Below are 14,088 nucleotides of genomic sequence, written 5' to 3'. Positions count from 1 at the left end.
ATAGAATTGTCCAACCATCACCAAATCAATTTTAGAACATTCTTGTTATTGCTCCCCTTCCCCCTTAAAACCCTCATACCTATGAGTGATAACTTATCATTTCCTCTCAACACTCACCCCAGTCCTAGGCAACTGCTGTTCTACTTTTATGTCGTTAGGGGTTTGCCTATTCTGAATATTTCATATAAGTGGAATCATACAATATATTATCTTTTGTGTCTGACTTCCTTCATGTAGCATAATGTTTTCGAGGTTCGTTCAAGATGTAGCATGTATCCGTACATCATTAATTTTTTATGACCAATATTCCATTATAACATTTTATTTATCAATTTATCAGGTGATATGGACATTTGAGTTGTTTTCAATTTTTACTGTTATGAATAATGCTGCCGTGAGTACTTGTATATAAGTTTTTGTGTGGATATATGTTTTCATTTCTCTTGGAGTGGAATAACTGGGCCATATGGTAACTATGTTTAACATTTTGAGGAACTGCAAACTGTTTTCCACAGCAGCCCCATCACTTTACACTCTCACTAGCATTGTATGAGGATTTCAGTTTCTCCACATTCTTGCCAACGCTAGTTATTGTCTGTCTTTTTTATTATTGCCATCCAAATGGGTATGAAATGGAATCCCATTGTGGTTTTGATTTGCATTTCTCTGATTGCTAAAGATGTTGAGCATCTTTTCACGTGCCTATTGGCCGTTTGTACATCTTCTTTGTAGCAATGTCTACTCAGGCCGAGGCAGGCGGATCACAAGGTCAGGAGATGAAGACTATCCTGGCTAACATGGTGAAACCCCATCTCTACTAAAAATAAAAAAAATTAAAAAAAAAAAAAGTAGCCAGGCACGGTGGTGGGCACCTGTAGTCCTAGCTACTCGGGAGGCTGAGGCAGGAGAATGGCATGAACCCAGGAGGTGGAGTTTGCAGTGAGCTGAGATAGTGTCACTGCACTCCAGCCTGGGCGACAGAGTGAGACTCCGTCTCAAAAAAAAAAAACCAAAAAAACAAAAAACAAAACAAAACCACCACTACCACCAACAAAAAAACCCAAGAAATGTCTACTCAATTTTTATCCATTATACTTATTTGTCTTTTTATTATTATTTAGTTATGAGTTCTTTATATATTCTAGATACAAGTCCCTTATCAGATATATGATTTGCAGATATTTTCCTTCCATTCTGTGGGTTGTCTTTTCACTTTCTTGATGGTGTCCTTTTGATATGGTTTGGCTGTGTCCCCACCCAAATCTCGTCTTGAATTGTAGTTCCCATAATCCCCACATATCATGGGAGGGACCTGGTGGGAAGTAACTGAATCATGGGGGCAGTTACTCCCATGCTGCTGTTCTCGTGATACTGAGTGAGTTCTCACGAGATCTGATGATTTTATAAGGGGCTTTTCACCCTTTTGTTTGGCACTTCTTGCTGCCACCGTGTGAAGAAGGACATGTTCACTTCCCTTTCTGCCATGATTGTCGGTTTCCTGAGGCCTCCCCAACCATGCTGAACTGTGAGGCAATTAAACCTTTCCTTCATAAGTTACCCAGTGTTGAATATGTCTTTATTAGCAGCATGAGAATGGACAAATACACCTTTGAAGCACAAAAATTTTAATTTTAGTGAAGACCAATTTATCAATTTTTTTCCTTCTGTTGCTTGTTGTGTTGGTGTTATATCTAAGAAACCATTGCCTAAGCGACATTCACATAAATAGTCATTCTGAACTATGAGGTGACAAGCTAAGTATGGCAAGGAGGCAGGAGAGTAGAATCCTGGGTCTCTGATGATTACGAAACTGCATTTTAGGCTTGGAAAGCCAAATTCTACATTTATTTTACACAAGAGTGAGATAAAGTATTTCATTTTTAAAAATTAAGACCCTCTGTTCCTTAAAAGACACCATAAAATGAAAAACAAAGATATAAGAAGATATTTGCAAACACATATAAATGACATAAATTTCATATCTTTAATGTACAGCAAACTTTCACAAACCAGTAACAAAAAGACAAACAACCCAATAGAAAAATGGGCAGTAGGAAGGAGTATCTCACAGAAGAGGAAACATATATGGCCAATAAGCATATTAAATGCTCAACCTCATTAGTAATCATAGAAATGTAAATGTCATACCCACGAAATAACAAGATTTTAAGTCTGAAATATCAAGTGTTACCTATGACATGGAGCAATGGGAAATCATACCCTGCTTGTGGGAATGTAAATTTGTATACTCATTTTAGAAAAAAAAATGATTTGGAGATACCTATGAGGTCAAGGAATTGTAGTGGGAGTAACAAGCAAGCTGGAAAGATGGTAGGTTTTTTAGAAAATGTAATGTTGGGCCAGGCGCGGTGGCTCATGCCTGTGGTCCCAGCACTTTGGGAGGCTGAGTCAGGTGGATCATGAGGTCAGGAGTTCGAGACCAGCTTGACCAACATGTTGAAACCCCGTCTCTACTAAAAATGCAAAAAAAATTGGCCAGGCCTGGTGGTGTGCACCTGTGGTCCCAGCTGCTCAGGAGGCTGGGGCAGGAGAATCGCTTGAACCTGGGAGGTGGAGGTTGCAGTGAGCCAAGATGGCGCCACTGCACTCCAGCCTGGGTGACAGAGCGAGACTCTGTCTTGGAAAAAAAAAAAAAAGTAATGTTGGAATTCATGACTTAGGAGACAGAGAAATTTGTGTGATAAAAAAGTACAAGGTGTAACCTTCCAAGAGGTTAGCTAAAGTGGAGAGGAAGTATACATTTAAGATAATAAGATGTATCAGTTGGGGTCCAATCAGAACATAGACACTACATAGTAATTTTTTTTTTTTTCTTGAGATGGAGTCTGGCTCTTGTCGCCCAGGTTGGAGTGCAATGGCATGATCTTGGCTCACTGCAAACTCTGCCTCCCGGGTTCAAGCTATTCTCCTGCCTCAGCCTCCAGAGTAGCTGGGATTACAGATGCCCCACATGCCTGGCTAATTTTTGTATTTTTATTAGAGACTGGGTTTCACCATGTTGGCCAAGCTGGTCTTGAAGTCCTGACCTCAGGTGATCCACCCACCTTGGCCTCCCAAAGTACTGGGATTACAGGTGTGAACCACCGTGCCCAGCCTATTACATAGTAATTTTAACAAGAAAAGTTTAACATAAAGAATTAACAATAACAGGGGATTGCAGTATTGAAGGATTGGCTCATAATAAGTGAAGGAAACTCTGAAAAATATGGGATAGCAGATATAAATAGCAGACAATATAAAAATAATGTGTAATGGCTGATACCTCTAGAGCTGTGATAACCCTCCTCTCCACCCAAGGCTGAGATCCAGGCCTTATTGGAGAAGTTGCTCTGGTGCTGAGTCGGTGGAACTTATTGGACGTACATTCTCTGGAACTTGCTGAAATATATCCCTCTACGGTGCTGGTTCACATGGAAGGTGTCTCATCAGAGATGCTTTGCTGCCTAAACACTCAAGGGTAGTGCCTGGGGAGGCTGCTACCTGCTGTTTGTTGGGAAAACCAGTGCTGCAGTAGGTAGGCAATAGGAAAGCTGGGAGCTCGGCAGGAGCTTGTGGAGCGAGCACACAGAAAACAGGAAGTAAAACCCCTTCTTCCTGCAATGTCTCTCCACCACTGCCTACTGATAAAACTTCATATCATGCCAGCTGGCAAAGTCAAAAATATTTCAAGGCCCCAGGTCCATTTTCTCAGAATAGGCATAAAGGGGAAATGAGAGGTAATAAATTGATTACAGGTTGAGAAGGTCAAGGAACTGAGAGGTCATGATGTTGGATTGTTGTTCTTGTGGATATTGAAATGACCCAAGTGTTGGCAGAAATTAGAATGGGGTAGAAGGTTAGAGACCGATAAACTCATTTCTCTAAGTGTGACCTTGGTCTATCTGTATCAGAATCAAGTGGGATACTTTGAAAACACAGATTCCTTTATCCCACTGCAGATCTTCTGAACTAGAGTATCTGGGAAGAGAGCTCACAAATATTATTTTTAAATAAGTGCCTTAGTAGATTTGAAATGAAAGAGAATCGGTTAGTAACATTTTAAACACATGAAACTAAATAGTAAAACAGGTACCAGTGTACCCAGCATTCAGTCTTAATAAATGTTCACATTTGCCTTATTTCCTGAAGATCTTTTGATTTTTCATGAAATGTTACCTATTTTAGCTTACGTTCCACGCCTCACAGGAGATGATCATATGAACATTGTTTTCTGTCAATCACTGCTTTAGGCAATAGAGGGCCTTTGAGGGTTTTTGAACAGGGGTATTAACACTAGAGGTGTTTTTGGAAAATCAACCCAAATGTGCCTTGTTAGAGAGTTCATTAGGATGAGAAGATGGAAGTGGGAAAGCCCTTGAAGAGGCAGGTTCAGTGGCCCAGAGGGTGTGGTACCGAGGTTCTGAGGTAGGGTGAGAGATCTTTGCTTTTTTTTTCTCATGCTCTTGTGTGAAGCCTGCTCTTTGTGTTGCTGTGACCCCAGTCTTTGGATTCCCCCTCTCCCCACATTCCCTCAGTTCTTCAGCTCCTTTCTATCTTCATTTGAGTCCCTAACCAGCCTGGGTTTTGTGGGTACCCATTTCACCTATATGCTTGCCACTGCCCTGGAATTCCTAGATTTGTTGACATTTTAGCACACCAACTGTAACTTCCAATCTTTATACAAATAGAACTGGTTCTTTTGCCTTGAGGCAGTGGCCTTGCCATTCTGATATACTTTATGACTCATAGTAATATTTGCTGTAGTGAGTGTCCAAAACGAGGCCGAGTTTTATCCAGATGACCTTGGTGAACTCAAGCCTGTTTTGGAGGAGGCTGGGTTCACAAAATTAATCAGGCTTTGTTCTTCATCAGAAGATGTAAGTGATACCTCAATAATACTGCCAGATTTTGTTTGTCTGTAGAGTAAAATTTTGATGAGCAATTGTGAAAACTGTTCAAATGACATATAAAAATGTGTTTAAGTTTGTCAGATTTGGGAATTTTATTTATCAACAAATGGATTATGTTTTTATTTCCATTACATAGATTTGGCCATGGGTCAACGTCAATGAGAACTTTTGATTGACTATACTTATTTTGCTTAAGTCACAAGTACATCAAACAAACCTTGTTATAGAACTATGGACAGACACAATAATATGAATGAGTCTGAAAATGATGATGTTGAGTTAAAGAAGCCAGGAAAAAGATAGTACCATACTGTGTACTTCCATTTATATAAGATTCTTGAAAATGCAAACTAATCTATAGACACTGAAAATAGATTGGTGGTTGCCTGGGATTTGGAGGCAAAGGGGAAAGAAAGAATTGAAAGGGCACAAGGAAGATTTTGGGGGTGATGGAAAGGTTTATCTGGATTGCATTTGTGTGATTGTATCAAAGATGTATGTATATGTCAAAATTCATTAAATCATATATATGCAGTTCCTTATGTGTCAGTTACAGCTTAATAAAATGGTAAAAATCATTAACGAGAAAAAATATTTGTTTTAAGTCATTTAAACTAACCAACAAACAAAAAATCCTTGCTATAATCAGCTACTGTCTATATCAGGGACGCCATCTGAATACATTCATTCATTTATTCATTCATTCATTCAACATTTTTTAACATCTACCATGTATACCTGGCAGTCTGTTGGTAACACAGTGTTAAATAAAACAAACAAGACCCCGAGTTTAGGAAGCTTACATTCTGGTGGAGGAGTCAGATCATCATATCAACAAGTGATAATAGTGAAGTGTGACAAGTGTCCTGACAGAGCAAGAAAGGGCAGCTTTGAAAATGTTTAGTAGGGTTATCTAAGCTGATTCTTTGGTAGTAGATGCCTGAAGCTGTGTTGAAAAGAATTCTGAGGCTTAGCAGGAAAGAGCTGTAAATGATCTGATGTCTCCCATGCTTGAGGAGAGGTGGTGATGGTAAGTGCCACACATTTGCCAACATAGAGTTATACTATTAAAGTTGGCTTTATCATACATTTCCCAATAGTATGCCTATTTCAAGTGGTTCTGAAAATGTTTGAGAATGATGAAGATCTCTTGTTATAGACTTTTTTTTTTTTTTTTTTTTTTTTTTCTTTCAGAGCAGTATTTTGAGTGCAAAGTGTTTTTTTGTTGGGGAAATATGAATCTTCCACATTGTAGTGTAGATAGAGGACAAGTGCTCTTTTGTTCTCAAACATTCTATTTTTTCAAATGTATTTTACCCACTTATGTGACTGAGTCTGAGCCTTTGCTTAGGGTACTGCAGCTGGATTATGTAGTGGAACCAGGTCCAGAAAAAGAATTGCTAAAGAATGCAAGTAAACAGGATGTCAGATGTTATCCTTAGCCTATTTCCCTAAACATAGCTTTTTGGCTGCAAAGTAAAATGCCATTCTTCTAGCTTCTGCTTATACACAGTGATGGCTGGCAGCAGGCACAATCTTCGTTTGCTTGGCATATTGTCACCATGCAACTCAACGTGTTTTGCAAGGAATCATCGTGACACACCATCTTTGGGAGATAGTATGAGGACATCCGGTTATTTCTTGGACGAATTTTCTGCCTACCTTCTTTGAGCCCTGTTGTGCCAGCGTATCTCCCCATGAGGCTCAGATCTGTCTGACCTAAGAGCCAGTTGGCATCGTCCTCCTAACAGAAGCCAGATTTTCACTGGGGCTAGACTATTTATTGACAGTGTTTTCCCAGACTGGCCCATGAGTGTCTCATTTCCAAGGTCCCCTGAAGTGCTGGCTCACCTCTGTTTCCCAAAGCACTTGCTTGCTTGTCTCTCCTCCCTCCCCAGCATCCTTCTCACTTTCTTCCCTTATAACTTCTCGCACTCTGTGTGCGTGTGTGTGTGTATGCGTGTGTGCATGTGTTTTTCTTCTTCTTTTTTTATCCTAATGAGTTTGTTTTACAGGTTTTGAAAAGGAAAAACCAGTGTTATCCAGGATTGTTAGGTTAATTCTTAACTGTTTCCACGTCTTGGACCGTGATCTCTGTGGTTTTAAAATCCTGTATTTTGAGTGGGTTCCGCTGTTGTTTGAGAAAAGTTGCTTTAAACCTTTGCCCTGCAAGCACCCGAAGAGAACTCATAAAAAGGAAGACAACAGCAGATGCAATCGCGGATGTGGCTTAGTCCTTGCAGCTGCCCCAGAGTGCTGTTTGGAGTGTACTGTCCTCAGTAATGAATCCAGAAGAACAAATCGTGACATGGCTTATATCTTTGGGAGTTTTAGATTCCCCTAAAAAGACCATCTGTGATCCGGAGGAGTTTTTAAAGTCCTCGCTGAAAAATGGGGTAGTTCTGTGCAAACTGATCAACAGACTCATGCCCGGCTCTGTGGAAAAGGTAAGGGAAATTCGTAGTCTCTTTGGGATTGCTTATCACCAGAGAGTAGCAATCATATAACTCTTGAGATTTTTCTATTTCCCAGGCCGTGGGAGTCTCCTACTTTAATATTTTTCTAAGAGTTAGACATTTTTTCTTACTGTTTTTGTAGTTTGAAAATGTAAGAAAATGAAATGTTGTTCTTTAGTAATTGGCCCCCAAATTGTAGTATAGGGAAAACCTGTGACACTACTGGCAATAGGGGACAAGGAGAACACTCATATCACAAGCTTGCTCTATCGTGGAGATGCATGTTACATCTCCTTGTGTACCGAGGACATGTTTTGAACTTGGGGTACTTATGAGTCTGTGGAAAAATAGAATGATTTATAACAGATCTTGGTGGTGTTTTTTGGCAGTTTGACTAAAATCAGTGTAGATTTCGTTTTACAAAAATCCATTGAAGGAGAGACTATGTAGCAACTAAGAGTAATAATTCAAAATGTCACATAAAGTTTGTAAAAGCAATAGAAACCAGATATATGTTTCGAATGCAATGTGCGTTCAAAGTGAAACTAACTTTACTCTCTTTAAAACAATTCAAGATTTTTAATAGCTGGAAACCCATGATCACAAGAATAGATAATTTCTTAAGTAGGCACTTTAAGTAGCTTAAAGGTACAATTTTACATTTACTTTCTTAAGGTCATCATGGACTGTGAGTATATCACTTTTGCCTGCATGGACCAGTTTGTATTTTTATTGAGCAAATAAATTTACTTATAGTTTCTTACACTTGAGAAAGAGTGATTACATAGTGATAAAATGTAAAGAAATGGGATCCAATGTAGAGAACAGCCAAGGGGAAATATAATTTTATTAAATTATCAGGGGGAAGCGAGGAAAGAGAGAGGTACCAGGGATTGCTTCCTCTCTTGAAAGCAAGAACTAAGCTAAAAAAACTGTCTTGGTCTCCCTAACTTGCCATCAGCACACTGGAATAGAAGGCATGAGAGAAAGCTTGTAAGTAGACATGACTTGCCACTAAAGGTTTGGTGACATTTGAAACAAAGATCGACCGTTTAGATTTTTGCATCACTTCCTTCAGTGGTTATTTCTCTTCCTGGATTGACAGCAGTGTTGCCCCACACCTTAAGAAGCCTGCTTTCTCTAGTTATCAGCAAATGATGAATATACTTTGCTTGGCATGGGATGACAATCTCCAAGTGACATTTCACTGTGTTCCTCTAGTTTTGTCTAGATCCCCAAACTGAAGCTGACTGCATCAACAACATCAATGACTTTCTGAAAGGATGTGCAACCCTCCAAGTGGAAGTAAGCCTACCCCGGGTGCCTTCCCTGTTGTTATTGTTTTTTTTGCTCTGCTAATCAAGATTGGTAGTAAAAGTACTTGGTTTATTTTCACTGTCATTGGCCACTGAGTTAAACAGAGGTAGCAGACTGGTGGTCCCCAGTAATGGATTGCTAGTCTGTCTTTTCCAGAAACCAGTTCCAAGCAAAACAAAACAAAATCAAAACTCACACAATGATGTCTTTTATATACAGCATCCAAGCCCTGTAAACAGGCTTCCAGTGACAGAGCTTGTGTGGGTGTGTTCCCCTACTAAGGGGGAACCAAAAGCAGGCCACTGACTGTTGGAGAGGGTCACTGTAATCCTCCCAAGTTGAGAAAAGAGGAAAGGCCATTGTTACTCCTTCCCATTAACACTTTAGAACAGAGGCCTTGAAAAGCTGAGAGAACTTGGCTCTGAGGTAGAAATTGTGTAGTAAATTTTGTTGCATTATTTTATATTATATGGATCCCTACAGTGTGTATAGGAAGTGTTGCTGAAAGGGAGTTGATACTTCCACATGTGCATCAAGTTGCTTAACTTCACTGTGCTTCATTATTTTTATCTGTAAAATGGACATGCTAATAGCCAACTCATGGGATTGCTTTAAGAATCAAATAAGGCTGGGCATGGTGGCTCATGCCTTTAATCCTAGGCCAAGGCAGAAGGATTGCTAGAGCCCAGGAGTTCGAGACCAGCCTGGACAGTATGGTGAAATGGTGACTCTACAAAAAATACAAAAATTAGCCAGGCATGGTGGCGTGTGCCTGTAGTCCCAGCTACTAGGGAGGCTGAGGTGGGAGGATCGCTTGAACCCGAGAGGCGGAGGTTGCAGTGAGCTGTGATCTCACCACTGCACTCTAGTCTGAGTGACAGAAAGAGACTGTGTAATAATTTAGGGCCAAGAGCTCCAACCTCATAAGATCTATGAGATAATTTATGTACAGTCCTTAACATAGGGCCTTGGGACAGAAGTAGTACTCTATATTAATAGATTAGCTTTAGTCATATTATCTGTGGACAAATAGTTGTGGTTTAAGCATTGACTCTAGTGCTAAACTTCTTGGGTTCAAATCTCAGTTCTCTCTTACTAGCAGCTTTGTGACCTTGGGCATGTTACTTAACTATGACTCTAGGCCTCAGTCTCCCGACCTACAAAATGGGAATAATAGTGGCACCTAACTCTTAGGATTAGTGTGACCTTTTGTAAAAATATTATTTCAATAGTTTGGGGGGAACAGGTAGGTGGTGTTTGGTTACATGGATAAGTTACTTAGTGGTGATTTCTGAGATTTTGGTGCATCCATCACTTGAGCAGTGTACACTGTACCCAATGTAGAGTCTTTTATCCCTCACCCCACTCCCACCCTTCCCCCTGAGTCCCCAGAGTCCATCATATCATTCTTAGGCTTTTGCATCCTCATAGCTTAGCTCCCCTTATAAGTGATAACATATGTTGTTTGGTTTTCCATTCCTGAGTTACTTCCCTTAGAATAATGGTCTCCACCTCCATCCAGGTTGTTACGAATGCCATTATTTTGTTCCTTCTTATGGCTGAGTAGTATTCCATGGTGTGTGTGTGTGTGTGTGTGTGTGTGTGTGTGTGTGTATGTGTGTGTATGTATATATATATTACCTTTCCTTTATCCACTTGTTGGCTGATGGGCATTTAGGCTGGGTCCATAACTTTGCAATTACAAATTGTGCTGCTATAAATATGTGTGTGCAAGTGTCTTTTTCATATAATGACTTCTTTTCCTCTGGGTAGATGCTCAGTAGTAGGATTGCTGGATCAAATGGTAGTTCTACTTTTACTTCTTTAAGGAATCTTCATACTTAAGGTTTTCCATAGTGGTCGTACTAGTTTACATTTCCACCTGCAGTGTAGAATTGTTTCCTTTTCACCACATTCATGCCAACATCTAATATTTTTTAGTTTTTTAATTGTGGCCATTTCTGCAGGAGTGAGGTGATATCTCCTTGTGGTTTTGATTTGCATTTCTGATGCTTAGTGATGTTGAGCATTTTTTCATATGTTTCTTGGCCATTTGTATATGGCCATTTGTATATTCATGTCTTAGCCCACTTTTTGATGGGATTATTATTATTATTATTATTATATTTTGAGACTGAGTCTCACTCTGTTGCCCAAGCTGGAGTGCAGTGGTGTGATCTTGGCTCACTGCAACCTCCACCTCCCCAGTTCCAGCGATTCTCCTGCCTCAGCCTCCTGAGTAGCTGGGATCACAAGCGCCCGCCACCACATCCGGCTAATTTTTGTGTTGTTAGTAGAGACAGGGTTTCACCATGTTGGCCAGGCTGGTCTCAAACTCCTGACCTCAGGTGATCCACCCATCTCGGTCTCCCAAAGTGCTGGGATTACAGGCATGAGCCACCATACCCAGCCTATTTGTTTATTTTTATTATTTATTTATTTATTTAGTTTTGCTGATTTGTTTGAGTTCCTTGTCGATTTTGGATATTAGACCTTTGTCAGATGCATAGTTTGTGAATATTTTCTCCCACATTGTGAGTTTTCTGTTTGCTTTGCTGATTATTTCTTTTGCTGTGCAGAAACTTTTTAGTTTAATTAGGTCCCATCTATTTATCTTTGTTTTCGTTGCCTTTGTTTTTGAGTTCTTGGTCATGAACTCTTTGCCTAAGCCAATATCTAGAAGAGTTTTTCCAATGTTACCTTCTAGAATTTTTATGGTTTCAGGTCTTAGATTTAAGTCCTTTATCCATCTTGAGTTGATTTTTGTAGAGAGGTGAGAGATAAGAGATGAGGTGAGAGATGAGGATCCAGGTTCGTTCTCCTACATGTGGCTTGCCAATTATCCCAGCACCATTTGTTGATTAGGGTGTCGTCTCCCCGCTTTATGTTTTTGTTTGCTTTGTCAAAGACCAGTTGGCTGTAAGTATTGGGCTTTATTTCTGGGTTCTCTATTCTGTCTCATTGGTTTATGTGCCTATTTTTATACCACTACCATGCTGTTTTGGTAACTATAGGCTTGTAGTATAGTTTGAAGTCGGGTCATGTGATGCTTCTAGATTTGTTCTTTTTGCTTAATCTTGCTTTGGCTATGTGTGTTCTTTTTGGGTTTCATATGAATTTTAGTATTGTTTTTTCTAGTTCTGTCAAGAATGATTATGGTATTTTGATGGGAGTTGCATTGAATTTGTAGATTGTTTTTAGCAGTATGGTCTTTTTCACAATATTGATTCTACCCATCCATGAGCATGGGATGTGTTTCCATTTGTTTGTGTCATCTATGATTTCTTTCAGCAGTGTTTTGTAGTTTTCCTTGTAGAGATTTTTTTACCTCCTGGGTTAGGTATATGCCTAAGTATATTCTTTTTTTTGCAGCTGTTGTAAAAGTGGTTGAGTTCTTGATTTGATTCTCAGCTTGGTTGCTGTTGGTGTATAGTAGTGTTACTGACATATTGATTTTGTATCCTGAAACTTTACTGAATTCATTTTTCAGATCTAGGAGCTTTTTGGATGTGTCTTTAAGGTTTTCTAGGTATACGATCATATCATCAGCAAGCAGTGAGAGTTTGACTTCCTCTTTACCGATTTGGATGCCCCTTATTTCTTTCTTTTGTCTGATTGCTCTGGCTAGGACTTCCAGGACTATGTTGAACAGAAATGGTGAAAGGGGGCATCCTTATCTAGTTCCAGTTCTCAGGAAGAATGCTCTCATATTTTCCCTGTTCAATATAATGTTGGCTGTGGGTTTGTCATAGATGGCTTTTATTACCTTAAGGTATGTCCCTTCTATGCTGATTTTGTGGAGGGTTTTAATCATAAAGGGATGCTGGATTTTGTCAAATGCTTTTTCTGCATCTATTGAGATGATCATGTGATTTTTGTTTTTAATTCTGTTTATGTGGTGTATCACATTTATTTACTTGCATGTGTTAAACCAAGCCTGCATCCCTGGTATGAAACCCATTTGATCATTGTGTATTATCTTTTTGATATGCTATTGGATTCAGTTAGCTAGTATTTTGTTGAGAATTTTTACATCTGTGTTCATCAGGTGTACCGGTCTGTAGTTTTCTTTTTTGTTATGTCCTCTTCTGGTTTTGGTCTGAGGGTAATACTGGCTTCATAGAATGACTTAGGGAGGATTCTCTCTTTCTCTGTCTTTTGGAATAGTTTTAGTAGGATTGGTACCAATTTTTCTTTGAATGTCCAATGGAATCATGTGACGTTTCAATGAATTCAAATATATGAAAAAGCCCCAGAAGAGTGCGTGGAATGTAGTAAGTATTCTCAGCGTGGTAGATATTATTATTAGCAATACTGGTAGCTTTGCCCCAGATAAACTTTGCTTCCTTCACCATTTTTCCTAAAGTTAGCCCTAGGGCCAGGTTATATCTGACTCAGAATATTTTATTCCACTTTCCCCTATTGCCCAATTTGCACCCTCTCTCTCAATCTCTGTTTCTTTCTCTCTTGCTGTTTATGTGTGGGTCTGAGTCTGTGACTTTTGAGGTTGGTGTGATGGGCAACCACTTTATATCCCTTATAGAATAATGTCTACTATGGAATTTTCTCTTTTTCTATTATGGTCCAGACTCTTCAGGAAATTTAAAATTTTTCTTTAATAAATGCTGAGATATTTTCCTTTTTTTTTTTTTTTTTTTTTTTTTTTTTTTTTTTGGAGACAGAGTTTTGCTCTGTCACCCAGTCTGGAGTGCAGTGGTTTCATCTCCGCTCACTGCAACCTCTGCCTCCTGGGCTCAAGCGATTCTCGTGCCTCAGCCTCTCAAGTAGCTGGGATTACAGGCATATACCCGGCTAATTTTTGTATTTTTAGTAGAGACAGAGTTTCACCATGTTAGCCAGGCTGATCTCAAGCTCCTGACCTCAAGTGATCTGCCTGCCTCGGCCTCCCAAAATGCTGGGATTACAGGCATGACCCACCGCACCTGGCCAATACCATGGTTTTTTTTTTTTTTTTCAAATAAAAACATGGTGAAGTTGCCAATGATTTCTGCATTCTAAAGCTGCCAGAAGGTTTGCCGGGCTTCTTTGCAGTTCTAAGAATACTGGATGATACAGAAATACCTTCCAGGTTAGGCATTGTTCAGGATTTTTCTGATAACTAACGCTTACTCCTTTAAGCACCAATGCTTAAAATATTCTTCCACTTTGAATAGAAATATTTTTTTAAAGTTATGTTTATTACTTTTATTTTTTTATGGGACACTTCACAAATTTTTGTGTTATTCTTGTGCAGGGGCCATACAAATATTCTCTATCTCATTCCAATTTTAGTATATGGGCTGCTGAAGTGAGCACAAGATAGAAATATTTCTAAAATGTATGTCTTAATTTTCTCTCTTCTTAAATAAGAGACACTGGAGACATTTTTATCTCTTTTTGATAAT

At 39.3% G+C, this 14,088-nt stretch overlaps 1 protein-coding gene and 1 non-coding gene across 3 annotated transcripts in view; one reads left to right on the top strand and one right to left on the bottom strand.

Annotated features, from left to right (window-relative positions):
- Positions 1-6,420: 6,420 nt before the first annotated feature.
- Positions 6,421-14,088, top strand: part of ARHGEF6 (Rac/Cdc42 guanine nucleotide exchange factor 6) — a 119,392-nt gene continuing 111,724 nt past the window's right edge. For both annotated transcript variants that reach the window (XM_050777205.1, XM_050777204.1), the window contains exons 1-2: positions 6,421-7,357; positions 8,588-8,671. In XM_050777205.1, the coding sequence (XP_050633162.1) occupies positions 7,193-7,357; positions 8,588-8,671 (249 nt within the window). In that variant the 5' untranslated portion in view covers positions 6,421-7,192. The remainder of the gene's footprint in view (positions 7,358-8,587; positions 8,672-14,088) is intronic.
- On the bottom strand, positions 13,893-13,999 carry LOC126946985 (U6 spliceosomal RNA). Its single transcript, XR_007722846.1, has one exon. It is a non-coding gene; the product is annotated as a U6 spliceosomal RNA (small nuclear RNA).

The sequence above is a fragment of the Macaca thibetana genome, chromosome X (assembly GCF_024542745.1).
Source record: "Macaca thibetana thibetana isolate TM-01 chromosome X, ASM2454274v1, whole genome shotgun sequence".
Classification (NCBI taxonomy): Eukaryota; Metazoa; Chordata; class Mammalia; order Primates; family Cercopithecidae; genus Macaca; species Macaca thibetana.
This window is presented reverse-complemented; position numbering and strand designations above follow the sequence as displayed.